Here is a 17,499-nt window from a genome sequence, read left to right as displayed (position 1 = left end):
CCAGTAGAGTGCGCGGAGAGTGTGACAAAATGTTCACAACTTGCATAGAACACTGTCACGTGGTACGAAATCTGCTCGGTCGAGTCTTCTTCTCATGAAGCTTAAATCCAGTTACAACACCAGTTTGCCATTAGTGTTTGAATCAAATATTAATGAAACAACAAGTTTTATGAGAATCAATGTAGTCTGACTCTAATTAGAACCGTCACCATCCCACGAAACAACAAACCCCACTACTGATTCCATCTCCTGTTTAACAAAGTAAGATCCCAACACCACGAGCAGTGGCGTAGCTAGGATTTTCGGGCCACTATGCTAAATTATCGGTGGGCCCCCTTCGTCAGCCTTCAGGGCTACCATGGAGTTAAACGAAGAAATCAACTGCGCCCGGAGACATATGTACCCCCCCCCCCGCCCCCCACCCCCCCCCCTTCGCTACGCCTCTGGGGATGGGGTAGGGAATATCCCAATCAGTTGAGGTTTGTAGCGATGTCGATTTACGGGTGCTGGATGCCGATCTTACAAAATAGTCAGTTCACGTTTATTTAAAGGCTAATTCTCTCAATAGCTTGCACAGCCATGCGGCAATGCCTGTAATGATATTATTACGGATGGGCCCTGTTCAACTCCCCCCCCCCCCCCCCCCCACCCCCACTGAATCACACTACTTGTAAAGTAAGAAAGGACAGAGGGCCTTTTTGGAACTTTTAATTATTTCTACAATAGAAAAGAAACTGAATTTTTTTTTTGAAATTATTTATATTAAACAAACATTAAAATTTCAATGTAAAAGTTTTACTTTTTTTTGAGGAAAAGGGCCCCCAAAGTTCCGTGGGCCCCTATGCCTTGCTTATGATAGCTTTACGGTAGCTACGCCACTAATCACGAGTAAGGTAAACAGAAAACACTTGTTCAGAACACGAGAAATGTATAAATAGAATTGTGATTTCCGTGGTAACTCTATGATATGGTAAGCTGAAACAGGAATATACGAATGTGTATAAAGGGGTCAGAGGCGTCACAAAGCGGGGGCGGACCGCACCGGGTGACAAAATTTAGTGGGGGAGGGGGGGTGACACCAAGACAAAAAAGTTGCAAGATATATAGAATAAGTAAGTTTTTTGTTAGTTAGAGTTAAAAAGTATTTTAAGTACATAACGTCGAAACCATGACGTAAAGATTCAAACTCTAGAGAAAACAATGCTACATCCAGTTGTATTAACAACCTACTATAGATAAACACCATTAATATTAAATGTATAACATCTGAACGCTTCAAAGCTTTTACCGTGGGGGGGGGGGGGGGGGGGGTGAGACACGATGTGAAAATAATAATCATTAAAAAAGTTTTAAAAAACCCACGTTTTCTGATTGAACTAAAAAGTAGAAAATAATTGCTATACATTACAATAATGCAAGCGATCACTCTACTTGACCATGTAGGGATTTTTCTCCCGCCGACGATCATACAATATTTAAGTGAAACTGTAATGCTTATTTATAATATTTTTACCTCTTCTAATTAAAAAACACATTCATTAAAAAAAAAGACGATCTATATCTATCATCTAATGATTCTAATCCTAGTGTTTTCCTAACATTTTTGTGTGTTTTGATTGTGTTTATAATAAAATAACCACAACCGGAGGTAAACGTGAAGCGGCGAATAAAATACGCTAAAATGGAGTTTTACCGTTGTTTTTGATCTGTGAAGCAACAAAAGAAAATATTATAAAGTAAAAGTAAAGTTTCCCTTTCAAACCTGACGGTCTATGGGGCAAGTGAAGTAGAGTTCACTTGTTTCTGTGACCTCGGCATATGAAGAGATAGTGTGGTCAGCACTATGCCCAGCCGTCTTTACTTTCCCTAACGTCAGTTAGGTACCCATCAGAGTTGGGTGGACTCAGGGACGGTCTACTTACTTGAACCCGGATTCGAACTCGAGACTTACGGGTTAGCAGTCCAGCTCTCTACCGCTAGACCACTCCGTTCCGAAAAGAAATTATTACTTGTTTAAATTGTTTTGTACATTTGTATCAGTCTCTGATGATTAAAACATAACTGTATTACTAAACCGTGCATGGCAAGGTAAACTGACGCTGTAATTTACGTGTCTGAAGTTATATGATGATGTTCAATCTTGCTCATTAGGTTCAATATTCCACTGTATTAAAGTAGCAGGACATTGTTTTATTTCTAATATTTCAAGATTTTTTTTTAATATTAAAAGCAAATCTTCGGCATTAGATCGCCAGGTATTGAAATTTTGTTCAAATTTTCCTAATAGACACATAGAAGAGATGTGTCTTGGTTTTCATACACATAGATTGTGTAAGTAGTATAGGCCCTTATGACTTAAGATTGTCTAAATGGTATAGGCCCTTATGACCTAATATTGTGTAAATAGTATAGACCGTCATGACCTAAGATTGTTTTCAGTAATGTTTGTTTATGGCTATCTTGAACATTTTAAGGAAATAATTAAAAGAAATCATTTGTGCAAATCTTTTGAATAATAAAATTATCTGTTATTTAGAAAACTTGGATTTTCTTTTTAAGATTTTCAATATTTTCCTCATTTCATTTTTTTAAATAAATAATCCCAATATTTTATTATTACATTTTAATATTGTATTTTTTTCATCAAATTATTTTATTGTGCGATACAAATCTTGTTAGGGAACAAAAAAACTGCAGAAAAAAGTGTAAGATTTATCCTGATAGAAAATAATGAGGGGTTTAATATCCGCCGGGGTTAAAGAAATCCGTCATTAAATCCAGAAAAAAAATGTCTTTTCGTTTGTGTGGGGATCTGTGAATAATTAGATAATTACACTTCGTTTGTGAGCTTTTTAATCTCTAGTGTAAAATAAATGGCCGGCTGTATTCAAATGGAATTACATAAATCGTTGCGCCATATGGTTTTAGTATTTGTTTCGTCAGTTTGATCCAACGGGCCGAAAGTTTTTAATTACTGGTTTCTGTTGTTAGACTATAGGGCTGGTAAGTAGGTCACCAACCAGTTATATGGCTCATGCAGGTTTTATTAGGCCGTAGAACCGGTTGGTGACCTACTTACCAGCCCTATTGTGTTATACGTTTTTAACTTTGGAATCCACAGTTATCTTTCTTGTTTTGTTTGGCAATTGTAAAGTATAAATTTAAGTTCAATGCCAAGTTACAAGATAATATTAGGTCACAATGTATGTTTATGTGATTGTTTATTCAATTTTACCCAAATTTTCAACTGATCAATAATTGTTATTCTGATGACACCTCAATAGTTTAAAACAAATAAGAATCATTCAATTTTAATTGAAGCATAACTAAATGCAACAGTTAAAGCGGAGAGAACTAGACCGTATCGAACAAGTGATCAAACAGATGATCAAACTTGATTCTCTTAAAATATGATTTTTTTTAAATTATGATCACTGAGTATATCTATTTAGCTGTGTTTTTTTGTTGTTGTTGTTTTGTTGTTGTTGTTTTTATACTTTCTCCTGTCATACACATGATGTCGTGACGATCTTCCCTGACATTCTGACACGTGTGACCGTGCATGCGCAGGTCTAGTCTCGGATTAATTTAGGCACACGGACTCGGCGACCCAACTTCCGGTTGAACAGTCAATTCGCTGAAGAGCTCTAGTTCTGCTTAATCGTCCAGCGTTGGGAATCACAAGGATGGACAGGGGAGGGAAATGCTTTTAATTCAGCTCAAGGGGAATTAAACATGTTTTAAAATTTAAATTAACGCAAGTTATGTCGGATGAGACTTTTTCTTAAGTTGTCAGTCCCAAAAGAGTTCTCACACAATATATATATATATATATATATATATATATATATATATATATATATATATATATATATATATATATATCAGAGGCGTAACGAGAGGGGCAGGGGGCGGTGCGGACCGCACCGGGTGACACCATGTATGGGGGTGACACCAAGTCAAAAAAATAGCAAAATATATAGAGAAAAATGATAATTCCAAATCGAAAATTGAAAGTTTGTCTCCGGGAAGGGTCGCTATGCCTCTGGGGGGGGGGGGGGGGGGGTGACACCATTAATTCGAGTGACAAATATTCTTTTAAGAGGTGCAAATTTTGAAAGTTAGAGCAGGGTTGCAAATCGAAAGTTTGAGGGGGGGGGGGGAGGGGTGCAAATCGAAAATTGAAAGTTTGTCTCCGGGAAGGGTCGCTATGCCTCTGGGGGGGTGACACCATTAAGTGCCGCACCGGGTGACACCCGACCTCGCTACGCCACTGATATATATATATATATATATATATATATATATATATATATATATATATATTATATAATATATATAGAATTTTACATATATATATATATATATATATATATATATATATATATATATATATATATATACATACATATTTATATATGTATTTATTTATATTTATATGTGTGAGTGTGTGCGCGCATGCGTGAGTGAGTGAGTGCGTGCGTGTGTATGTGTGTGTGTATGTGAGTGGAGGGGGGGGGGGAGCGCCCTCAATGTTTTTTGTTTGTTGTGATATTATTTTAGGATCTTCTCCAGATAAGCTGCGGGTCTTAACTTTTTTCCTCGTTCTCTTTTTTTGGATTAATGGCGGGGTTTATCTGGACAAGATCCTAACTTTTCATGTGGGAGGGGTCAGGTCAGCCCTCTTCTTTACCCAACGCTCGAGCGCACGTGTGGCTGAAAATAGCCATCCAATTAAGACAACCATTTCATTAAAATCTCTAAATCATCCAAACGTAATTCGCAGAGTGCATTGTAATAAACATCGTGTAATGAAGGGGGCTTAACTCTGTACAGCCCCGAGTCGGAATGCAATGGGCTGTGTTAAGGACAGGGAGATAATTTCCACATCAATGGTCACGCCAAGGGAGGCAAACATGGGCTCGATCAAACGCTCTTGTATTGATTTCGTCTAGCGGAGTTATAGATCTTCAACTGACGTAGTTAGCATCGATTCCATGTAATCGTAGCTAGGTTAGATGTTGAAATCATACTAACGCAGTATTTATTCCGTGAAATCGTAGCTAGGTTGGATGTAGAATTCCTACTATTGTAGTATCGATTCCATGTAATCGTAGCTAGGCTCGATTCTCAGTGATCGTCTCGCGTCAGTTTCTAATTATGTCAGCACAAGTAAAGCGGGGTCGTGAGGCGGGGCGTGGGATTCTGGGGTTCGATGGGTGGTGAGGGGCGTGGGATCCTGGGGTCAAAGGGTAGTGAGGGCGTGGGATCATGGGGTTCAAAGGTTGGTAAGGGCGTGGGATCCTGTGGTTCTAAGGGTGGTAAGGGAGTGGGATCCTGGGGTTTAATGGGTGGTGAGGGAGTGGGATCCTTGGGTTGAAAGGGTGGTGAGGGAGTGGGATCCTGGGGGTTCAAATTGGGGTGAGGGAGTGGGATCCTGGGGTTGAAAGGGTGGTGAGGGAGTGGGATCATGGGGGTTCAAATTGGGGTGAGGGAGTGGGATCCTGGGGTTGAAAGGGTGGTGAGGGAGTGGGATCATGGGGGTTCAAATTGGGGTGAGGGAGTGGGATCCTGGGGTTGAAAGGGTGGTGAGGGAGTGGGATCCTGGGGGTTCAAATTGGGGTGAGGGAGTGGGATCCTGGGGTTTAATGGGTGGTGAGGGCGTGGGATCCTGGGGGTTCAAATTGGGGTGAGGGCGTGGGATCCTGGGGTTGAAAGGGTGGTAAGGGAGTGGGATCATGGGGTTTAAAGGGTGGTGAGGGCGTGGGATCCTGGGGTTCTAAGGGTGGTGAGGGAGTGGGATCCTGGGGGTTCAAATTGGGGTGAGGGCGTGGGATCCTGGGGTTCTAAGGGTGGTAAGGGAGTGGGATCATGGGGGTTCAAATTGGGGTGAGGGAGTGGGATCCTGGGGTTCTAAGGGTGGTAAGGGAGTGGGATCCTGGGGTTCTAAAGGTGGTGAGGGAGTGGGATCCTGGGGTTCTAAGGGTGGTGAGGGCGTGGGATCCTGGGGTTCTAAGGGTGGTAAGGGAGTGGGATCCTGGGGTTCTAAGGGTGGTGAGGGAGTGGGATCCTGGGGTTCTAAGGGTGGTGAGGGCGTGGGATCCTGGGGGTTCAAATTGGGGTGAGGGAGTGGGATCCTGGGGTTCTAAGGGTGGTAAGGGAGTGGGATCCTGGGGGTTCAAATTGGGGTGAGGGAGTGGGATCCTGGGGTTCTAAGGGTGGTAAGGGAGTGGGATCCTGGGGTTCTAAAGGTGGTGAGGGAGTGGGATCCTGGGGTTCTAAGGGTGGTAAGGGAGTGGGATCCTGGGGTTCTAAGGGTGGTGAGGGAGTGGGATCCTGGGGGTTCAAATTGGGGTGAGGGAGTGGGATCCTGGGGTTCTAAGGGTGGTAAGGGAGTGGGATCCTGGGGTTCTAAAGGTGGTGAGGGAGTGGGATCCTGGGGTTCTAAGGGTGGTAAGGGAGTGGGATCCTGGGGTTCTAAGGGTGGTAAGGGAGTGGGATCATGGGGTTTAAAGGGTGGTGAGGGAGTGGGATCCTGGGGTTCTAAGGGTGGTAAGGGAGTGGGATCATGGGGTTTAAAGGGTGGTGAGGGCGTGGGATCCTGGGGTTTAAAGGGTGGTGAGGGCGTGGGACCCTGGGGTTTAAAGGGTGGTGAGGGCGTGGGATCCTGGGGGTTCAAATTGGGGTGAGGGCGTGGGATCCTGGGGTTCTAAGGGTGGTGAGGGAGTGGGATCCTGGGGGTTCAAATTGGGGTGAGGGAGTGGGATCCTGGGGTTCTAAGGGTGGTAAGGGAGTGGGATCCTGGGGTTCTAAAGGTGGTGAGGGCGTGGGATCCTGGGGTTCAAAGGTTGGTGGTTAGGGCTAGGATCATGGGGTTCAACAGACGGTGGTAAGGGCGTGGGGACATGGGTTTAAAGGATGGTAATGAGGGCGTAGGATATTAGATTAAGGGTGTGGTGTGGGATCCTGGGGGTCAGAGAAAGGGTTTTCGAGGTGTGGGTTTAGAGAGCGGTGAGGTGGGGGTGTATCTTGCCATTCTGGAGTAAAGTTCCCTTTCGATCTTGACGGTCTATGGGTCACTATGCCCAGCAGTCTTTACTTTCCATAAAGTGAATCAGGTACCCATCAGGTCTTAGGGGACTCTTGAGATCATACCTTAGTGGGCGATGGACTCTGGGGTTCAGTTTTGAGCGCGTCTCTTTGTTTGCACCCATGTAAGCCCGGCAACCCTTGCTTCATCTTATACGATTCTCCGACAAGATTTCCTAAATTAATTAGTTGGGATTAAACTAATTATTAAGAGTTTAGGAAACTAATTTCTTTAAGCTGGTGTTTTATGTGACAAGGTATTTCAAAAGTATCAAAGACGTAGACGCCAGTAGTTGCATGACAAAGCTACACCTTCCAAACCTCTCAAGTCATTTTAGTCAGTTAATATTGGAAACTTTGTTACCCTTTTGCCAGTACCTCAATTTCTTAGCATTGATAACTCGGCGGTCCATTGCCAGTACCTCAGTCTGTTAGCATTGAGAATCCCGTGGCTCATTGCCTTACCTCAGTCTGTTAGTATTGAGAATTCGGTGGCCCCTTGCCAGTACCTCAGTCTGCTATAAATGGATACTGTGTTCGTACGTGGTAACCACACCAGCTCTCCCCAGATGGTCAACATTGGAAATGTTGCCCCTATATCAGATTGTCTACTATGTCAACATTGGAAATGTTGCCCCTATATCAGACTGTCCACTATGTCAACATTGGAAATTTGAGTAGGTCCTTGGTATCTCCCAGAGATATCGATCATGTCTCGGAAAGTTTAGACTTTGGTCCGCTTCTTTTGTGCGAATCCATACATCCAATTGGTTTAAATCCCTATATTTTTCCTGGTTTTTTATTTTTTATCTACTAACGTTCAGATACCCGGCGCAGTGGCGTAGCCAGGATCGTCTCAAGGGGGGGGGGGGTTCCAATTTTTACCCGGGGACAAACTTTCAATTTGCACCACCCCCCCCCCCCTCAAACTTTCGATTTGCACCCCCCCCCCCTCAAACTTTCGATTTGCACCCCCTCCCCTCAAACTTTCGATTTGCACCCCCCCCCCCAAACTTTCGATTTGCACCCTCCCTCATACTTATATATATATATATATATATATATATATATATATATATATATATATATATATATATATATATATATATATATATATATATATATATATATATATATATATATATATATATATATATATATATATATATATATATACCGAGGGGTCTATGGGGGGAGGGGTTATGACCCCCCTAACCCCCCCCCCCTGCCTACGCCACTGACCCGGCGAGTTGCTTCTTCTTCGTTCTTGTTTTTAATATTGGAGGGGATTGTCCTACGTAGTTTTCTGTTTTATGTAATAGCCTTAGATTTCCATAGTGCTACCTTAAGGCAGCAGTTGTTTTTTTTATTTTGGAGTTTTCTTTTCTAGATAGGTTTCTGTCCCAAGCTAAGGAGCCCAGGATTCGAACTCGTGATGTTTCAAATTAGCATCCATGAGATATACCGTCCAACCACACCCTCCCCTAACCATTAACTGAACCTTGAGCTCTATCCTAAACCTAATCTTACACTTATATACATAACCGACAGTTTTTGTATGTGTTAAATACGTTACTAATTGTATATAGAAGATTCGATCGTAACATGCAACTAAATGACATTTTATAATTTATTCAAGTTTTAACAAACCCGCAAGTAGCTAGAAGCAATCATTTACATTTTGCTGTCTGTGTATAATCTTTCACAAATAGCAATCTGTTATACGTGAGTGCCATTTTGTCAGAATATACTAAATCCTTAAATGAAAAAAAAAAATCCTGGCATTTGAAGATATTTTATTTCCAGGAAAATCAACAAATACAAGAAACAAAACGTTTGAATCTTAAACGAAAACGAAAGAAATCGGCAATAAATAGTTATCTCGCTAAAGGGATATAATTAACTGACCAAACCGACATATTAACTGACCAAACCAACTTATTAACTGACCAAACCGACATATTAACTGACCAAACCGACATATCAACCGACCAAACCGACATATTAACTGACCAAACCAACATATTAACTGACCAAACCGACATATTAACTGACCAAACCCACATATTAACTGACCAAACCGACATATTAACTCACCAAACCGACATATTAACTGACCAAACCGACATATTAACTCACCAAACCGACATATTAACTCACCAAACCGACATATTAACTTAATACACCGCAAGTCGCAAATACTACCAGATATATTGTTAGAATAGAATAAGACATGTGATGTTTGAAGTATGTGACTAGCTTGTTTTCAATCGGTAATTTGAAGCAGACTCCCGCCTATCACAGATACTGTTGTTTTGGCGTCTGCTTGACGTCTGCCGTGGGTGATTGAAACAAAACTCCCGCGTTTTTCAAACAGGAAAGTCTGGTTAGAGAAGGGGGTTGGGGTGCGGGATTCTGACGTCATCGATGTTATCTGGATGACGACGGGTTCAACCTTATCACGTGACTTGTCTGGTAGTTTTCTTGTCCAATTGCTAGTGAGAGCCTAGATGGAATGGCCTGCGCCTGTGGTAGCACTATATGTAACACAATGGGACATTTTGACCGGATCACACTGATGGAAAAGACAGTGTATTCAGCAGTTTCTTTCAGGCATTTTCTCAGGGAGGCACTGCCCTCTCCCCTCTCCTTCCATTTCCGAACTAGAAAAAATATATAATTCATATATAAAATTAAAACTGTAACCAGTGTCCGCCCCCCTCCTTCTTTCCTCACATCTCTTGGCAATTTTAGGTGCCCCCTCTCCGAAAATTTCAAGCCCCCCCCCCCCCCCCACCCCCTTCACCATTTTGACTTACAAAAAGAAATAATTTTACGATTTTGTTAAGGGAAAAAAAAGCAATTTAAGCAGAAGATTTCATTATACAATGATGAATTTACCAATTCAGCTCTTTATAAAACTTTAATAAATTTAATAAGTATCTAACAAAACATCTTATTGTGTAGCTATATTGGAATTAATCCGTTTTGCTTTCAGACTTTCTTCTTTTTTCTGGAGGTTGGGAGCAGGGGCTGAAATTGGGGGGGGGGGGGGGCTAAATTTTCCGTGGGGGGGGGTGGGGCTGACACTGGTAAAAGTGTATATTTTCTCTATAAAGTATTTTGTTCGGGTGGGGGGTGAAGAGATGCCTGAAAGAAACACTGGGATCGATGTAAATCTAATGCCATCTGTTTAATGTATAGAGAGATTCCTTTATCTCCTGAACAGCTAGACCCATTAGTGTAATGTCTTATTCAATTGTGAGCCATTGAGGAGATATTGTCGTGAGTTTCCTTCTAACGTTATTGGCTTTCTTCACTGGTTATTTAAATCTGTAGACGGTTTTGTAGGCAGCTTCTTTCACATGCAGAAATAGTTACTTCAGCACAGGCAGTCGTCTTACTTCATAAATGGCATTTATCTTACTTCATAACTGGTATTTGCCTTACTTTATAAATGGCATTTACCTTACTTCATAAATTCCATAACTGGCATTTACCTTACTTCATATATGACATTTAACATACATCATAGATGGCATTTAACCTACTTCATAGATGGCATTTACCCTTCTTCATAGATGGCATTTACCCTTCTTCATAGATTGTATTTACATTACTTCATAGATGGCATTTACCCTACTTCATGAATAGCATTTACCTTACTTCATAACTTGTATGTAAGTTTTTTCATGATATTCACCCTACGCTACAACTGCTAAGTCTATTCATTACTATCGAAATAGTTTGTTTCTTTTGTTATCCTGTTGAGAAAAGTTTTTGTGAGCAAAATTTAGCGCACTCACAGTCCCCTTCCCTTCCCCCTAACCTGCCCTTAAAACTTGTCTACGCCCTGTACACAGTGTTAAAGTTCACACGGAATGAAGCCGCTGCTATCTGTAATGACAAGATGGGCGTTACGTACGACGCCAGCTAGCTAGGTGCTTGTTACACGGAGAACACAAGTTGCATTCCTTACGGGCTGAGAGATGGTGAGATTATACCATCAGATACACAGTCGACCTCCGCTGTTGCTGCTTGTATGGGCGTCGTCAGCACCTACCAGAGGCGTAGCGACGGGGGGTACATATATCCCCGGGCACCGACCCTAGGGACGCCAAAATAAGCTTATTTTAGCTGCTATTTTGAATTATCAATATAAATATATATGGGGGGGGAGGGGGGCGCCATATTGAAAGTTTGTCCTTGGGCGCCGGGAGGGGTCGCTACGCCTCTGGCACCTACGTATCACAACACATACAACACAAAACACGGACGGTAGTACAGAATGGACGAATTATTCAACTTGCAAGATTGATGTTTATTTTTTAAATACAATATATGTTTAGTCTAATTAACCTTAATTAATGTCTAACTAAAAGAATTTAATTAGTTTTTATACATATGTTTTATTTGTATTCGTGGACTAGATGATATTTTTGCTGGTCAAAGGTAGACGTTTGTCTAGAGTCTAGTCCATTGTTATGCTTTCTTTTTCTGTCGGCCAAGTGAATACAATTCTTCACAATAGAGAGTACATAAGTAGTGAGTAGTGGTAAGTTAAGTTCCCTTTTGAACGAGGTCCATAGGCAAATGTAATTGATTACACCTGTTTCTGTGGCCTCGCCTAATGAGAGGTAGCGTGGTCAGCGTTATGCCCAGCGCCTTTACTTTTCCTAACGTGAGTTAGCTACCCATCAGAAATGGGTGGACTCAAGGAAGTTCAACTGATTTAAACTCGGATTCGAGCTCGAGACTTTAGGGTTAGTAGTTCAGCGCTCTTCCACTAGGCCATACAGATTCGAAGTGCTTTCGAGAAAAAAAAATGTTCCTCTTAGCCTAAAGTATACTCTTGATCTGAGCCCTTATCATAATTCTCTATAACAACAGAAAACTTTTCTCAGTCAAAAAAATATGTTATACTTTTTTTCAAGAACTGAGTATACATTGTGTTCGACCAAGTGACCTAGTGTATACCTGTTTGAACCTCCATCAGAGGCGTAGCGACCCTTCCCGGCGCCCGGGGACAAACTTTTCGATTAGCACCCCCCCCCCCCCCTCAAGATTTCGATTTGCACCCCCCCCCCCCCAAAACTTTCAATTTACACCCCCCTCAACCTTTCAATTTAATTTTTCAACCCATTTTGGCGCCCCCTAAGGTCGGCGCCCGAGGACATATGTCCCCCCGAGCCCCCCTCCCCCCCCCCCCCAACCTCGCTACGCTACTGACCTCCATAATACTAGGCCTCTTTGCCAAGATTAAACTTTTATTCTCCGCCAATATGCGATGTTATCTGTTGCCCGCTTTCAATAGAATTTGGCATTATGTTGATCGATCACCATCTCCATCAACATGTTTACAGACTGGCTCAATCAACATGTCCTAACAACATGTTGATACAGTCCGGCTCGATCAACATGTCCTAACAACATGTTGATACATTCTGGCTAATCTATCAACATGTCCTAACAACATGTTGATACAGACGGGCTGCACATAATAAATATCATCTGAGAGAGATTACGTCCACGCTGAAAGAACCATACAAATATTATTTTACGTGGCGGGGAACGATAAAAGTGTATGTTTACGGTAATTGCGTAATTACGCGGACACGTGACGTAACATGACGCGGGTGCCCACGTCAATACAGCTCTCACTTTATAATATACGTTTCGTTGTTAGTGGAAATATTCTAGATGAAAGATTACGGAGGGGAAAAAAGCCTTCATTACTTACTCTTGTTCTTGTACTATGTTCTTAATTGTAACGTTTGGGGTTATCCCCCAACAAAATAAAGAATGTAATGCGCCATACGAGTATGTAAGTAGCAAATCGTATGCAGTGGCGTAGCGAGGAGGGGTGCGGACCGCACCTGGTGACACCATTTTGGGGGTGACACCAAGGCAAAAATAGCAAAATATATAGAGAAAAATGATAATTCCACTAATTAAGTGATTAATTCGAATGTTAAAAAGTCATTTAAGAGCAAATTTGACAAATCCCGACAAGGGTGGAGGAGGGGGGGGTGCAAAACGAAAGTTTGAGGGGAGGGGAGTGCAAATCGAAAATTGAAAGTTTGTCCCCGGTCGCCGGAAAGGGTCGCTACGTCTCTGGGGGGGGGGGGGGGGGGGGTGACACCATTAAGTGCCGCACCGGGTGACATCCGACCTCGCAACGCCACTGATCGTATGCTGTTATCGAAATGTATCATTAGCTATCTTTGAGACAGAATACGTAGGCTACATTCATGCTAGGTGAACTGAGTTTGTGACTTTAGGGATGTCTATAAACGACGTCACACGCCTAGGTAAAGGGGCGGGGTGGGGGGAGGTGGGGGAGACAGGCAGAGGCTTCCTCGGACTTCAGTGACCATGTATGACGAGAAGGTATGTGTGTGGGGGGGGGGGGGGGGGGAATCATGGAGAGGGACAAAAAAATTAGCATTTTAGATAATTTTTAAACAATGTTTATACAGATATTTAACCGTTATTTTGCGTTTTAACAAGACCTTTTTTTTTAATATATAAACTGTAATACAAATTGTTCATTATAGTAAATAAAGATCGACCTCGCTAAATATTTTAAGAAAGAAATAATTATTTTTAAAAAAATTGTACTTCTGAGGGGGAGGGGGTTAATAGGATGAGGAGTGACTTTATTTTATAGGGGGTGTCTGGTTTTTTTGTGATGAGCTTTTGCGAAGTGGAGGGGGGATGGAAAAAAAATGTTTTAAAAATTAAAAAGACGACCTCTTTATATAAATTTTAACACATAATGAAATGTACTGTCAGGAATACGGTAAAATGGAATATGATTAAAATAAAATATTTGCAAAGACTATTCTATTTCAATCTAGACTTCTAGAAGTCTAGTGATAATTTCATTTTTACCAAACTTATCTGTCTGTAGAGAATCCCATGCAATCTGTTGATCCGACGTCTATACATCACGATCAACAACACTTACTGGAATCACCTCTCTGTCCCCCACCCCTAGCTCCATCCCCCCCCCCCCCCCACACGGTGCCGTGCTTTTGTTGTGAGTACCACTTCAACATGCGAACTACTCAACTGATTGATGAGGGAGCTAACGATTTTATCACGTTTCCTACACTGTGGCGCGGTTACCTGGGTGTTTTCAGAAACAGTGGTGTGAGCTTGTAAACGATGGTGTAGATTTGCATTCATGAATAAAGGGGATCTAGAATTGTATTTATTTAAACGTCGATGTAGGCTTCTATTTATGTAAACCTCGGTATAGTCTTTTTAGCGCAATTTCCATTCTGGAGAATTGCGTTTATTAACTCGTCATTTCTGGGAATGGATGGATGAATGTATGGATGTGTGTCCGCAGCTTTAAGTCGTATCTCCTCCTCAACGAAGCAATATCGATGACTAGTTACAAAAACAATTATGTTAAGCAAGTTACGAGGATGAACATAGGCCATAAAAATTCCGGGTTTCTTTCATGGATTTCCCGGAAAAGCCAAAAAACCTCGGAAAAATGCAGTTTTTGGCCCATATCTCGGCAACCAGACCACTTAGCGACTTGAAACATGCACCAATCAATTCCTGCTATAATTTAGAACAATATTGCCGAAGAAAGTTTTCAAAAATATCCTTTCGTTTGGTCACAAAAATTTTTTTGAATTAATTAAAATTTGGACCGAATTAGTAGGCATTTTATGCAACCACACCACACGCGTCATCACGTTTTATAGCTGCGCCATCACGTTCAATATCTGCGACATCACGCTCGGTAGCTAGGCGCGCAATGGTTTTTAGTCATGTTACTCTATTGTAAATAAAACATGTAAAATACTGAAAAAAAAATTAATAAAAAACGTTTTAATAACTAACCAATGGTTTTACTAACCCTGCTGTTGATTTACGCTACGACAGAGCTATTTTTAGATAACGTAAGGAAATTGCGCTAAAATTGTCACTAGACTTTTTTTAATTACTTGTATTTATACAACTGCTGGTCTAAGCTTATATTTCGGAAACGGCGGTGTAGGTTCACATTTCTAAAACGGCGGAATTGGATTTTATTTACTGAGGGGTTCGAAGAAATCGTTTGGCATTGATTTAATTTTTTTTTAAATTCTAATTCGTCAGTTTCATCAGATGCTGATCAAACGAAAAAAAGAAAAATAAGCGTAAACTGAAGTAAACATTTGTCAATAACGTCGCTACTACTGTATGGGCTAAATCGGGATTTAATTAAGATAAATATTGTTTCATTCTTTAGCTCATTAATAAATTACAAGCAGCGTAGCGCGTCAAATCACCTTCTAATGAAGGTGACAAATTTTTCATTGAAGTTGTGCACAGGTACTAATTGCACACATGGGACGGAGTGGTCTAGCGGTAGAGAGCTGGACTACTAACCCGTTAGTCTCGAGTTCGAATACGGGTTCAAGTCAGTAGACCGTCCCTGAGTCCACCCAACTCAGATGGGTACCTAACTCACGTTAGGGAGAGTAAAGACGGCTGGGCATAGTGTTGACCACACTATCTCTTCATATGCCGAGGTCACTGAAACGAGTGAACTCTACTTCACTTGCCCCATAGACCGTCAGGTTTGAAAGGGAAACTTTACTTTTACTTACTAATTGCACACGCTGATTGGGATTAATGCGGATTTAAGTAATGTGTTTTGTCACAGGAAGTTTCTAACAAATGTTTGAACGCATGTGTTTAAGTGTTAAGCTGGTGCGTTAAATATGAGATTTCGGAGCTTCGTTTGAAACAGATCACGTGATTTACTCCTCTTCTTTCCCTTCTCCTGCATTAACGTGTAGAAAAAACCTTTAAGCTTTCTTTATTGATAAGTAATTTTACCTTTTGTGTTGCCTCATGACAAAGATGTTACAAGACAATGGTAGCTAACAAAACAATAACATATTATTAGCATGAAATATATATTCTTTTATTATTGTATTAATTAAAATTCTCAAAAATCTTCATATCCTGATATGGTGAGGGGTGGAAGCAGGCGTTGTAACTGAAATAGCAATGTAAACAGAAAGTGTTATTTCAACGCCAAGGGTAGACAAAGGTACAGAATATAGTCCAAGTAAAGAAAGAACAGACAGTCCCGACGGGTTCCGAACCTACCATTCCACACGGCACCGATAAGAAAATAAAAACATGGTGAGGGGTGGAAGCAGGCGTTGAAATAACACTTTCTGTTTACATTGCTATTTCATATCCTGATACAACTTTCCCTTCACCTGAATAAAAAATAATTACAACTTTTTTTTATTATGTGTAATTAATTTTACCTTATGTTGTTACCTTATGACAAAGTTCTTACAGACATAATGGTGACTAACAAATCAATAGTATGTTAGTAGCATGGAAATACACAATCTTTTATTTTGGATAATTCAAAAATTAGACCACGTCAAGTAAATTAGTTGCCTATGATTACATTTGTAAAATGTCAGTGTATGCATGTGTGTCAGTCAATTAGTCGTCAGGTAAGGCATTATACTCAGTCCGCGTGTTGAAATGATATAGTCAGTCATTAATTATCAAAAAGTAATCTTAATGGAGACATTTTCAGTAGACTCTCATGGGAACAATTTATATTTTTTCTTGTAAATGTTACTATTTTAGTATTTTATACAATTGTTAAAAGTAACTTTTTTTTGGTCGTGTTGAAGTATTTTTTACTTTGCCTAAAAAAACATTGATGAATGCATTCCTATAAAAACAATTCAACGCTCTATTAATTTATTCTAAATAAGGAATTGCTTAGTGTTTCACATTAGTTTTAAAATTTACAAACCGGCGTCTTTGGACAAAAGTCTCAGGACTAAAACTTGATGTTATTGAATGTTACACAAAGGCCCCAACACATCTAGAGACTAAAACTTGATGTTATTGAATGTTACACAAAGGCCTCAACTCGTCTTTAGACTAAAACTTGATGTTATTGAATGTTACACAAAGGCCTCAACACGTCTTTAGACTAAAACTTGATGTTATTGAATGTTACACAAAGGCCTCAACACGTCTTTAGACTAAAACTTGATGTTATTGAATGTTACACAAAGGCCTCAACACGTCTTTAGACTAAAACTTGATGTTATTGAATGTTACACAAAGGCCTCAACACGTCTTTAGACTAAAACTTGATGTTATTGAATGTTACACAAAGGCCTCAACACGTCTTTAGACTAAAACTTGATGTTATTGAATGTTACACAAAGGTCTCAACACGTCTTTAGACTAAAACTTGATGTTATTGAATGTTACACAAAGGCCTCAACACGTCTTTAGACTAAAACTTGATGTTATTGAATGCTACACAAAGGCCTCAACACGTCTTTAGACTAAAACTTGATGTTATTGAATGTTACACAAAGGCCTCAACACGTCTTTAGACTAAAACTTGAT

The 17,499-nt window shown here is 40.7% G+C and overlaps 2 protein-coding genes across 2 annotated transcripts in view; one reads left to right on the top strand and one right to left on the bottom strand.

The window, feature by feature from the left end:
- The window catches only part of LOC131939467 (uncharacterized), a 60,130-nt gene that overhangs the window by 7,208 nt on the left and 35,423 nt on the right, over window positions 1–17,499 (top strand). The gene's annotated exons all lie outside the window — the stretch shown is intronic.
- On the bottom strand, window positions 6,179–7,239 carry LOC131939217 (uncharacterized). Its single transcript, XM_059297421.1, has 2 exons — window positions 7,156–7,239; window positions 6,179–6,709 (listed from the first exon to the last, which is right to left on the bottom strand). Exons 1-2 carry the CDS (start codon window positions 7,237–7,239, stop codon window positions 6,179–6,181), a joined length of 615 nt encoding a protein of 204 aa, XP_059153404.1.

This window comes from Physella acuta, unplaced genomic scaffold, assembly GCF_028476545.2.
Source record: "Physella acuta isolate Inbredline_101_S28 unplaced genomic scaffold, ASM2847654v3 ptg000018l, whole genome shotgun sequence".
In the NCBI taxonomy this organism is placed as follows: domain Eukaryota; kingdom Metazoa; phylum Mollusca; class Gastropoda; family Physidae; genus Physella; species Physella acuta.
This window is presented reverse-complemented; position numbering and strand designations above follow the sequence as displayed.

Bases quoted from the DNA above. Each gene is read 5' to 3' on its own strand.
- LOC131939217 (XM_059297421.1), bottom strand. From the start codon at position 7,239: ATGAAGCAAGGGTTGCCGGGCTTACATGGGTGCAAACAAAGAGACGCG. The intron at 6,710-7,155 runs GTATGATCTCAA...CACCACCCTTAG, and splicing joins AGAGTCCATCGCCCACTAAG to AACCCCAGGATCCCACGCCC.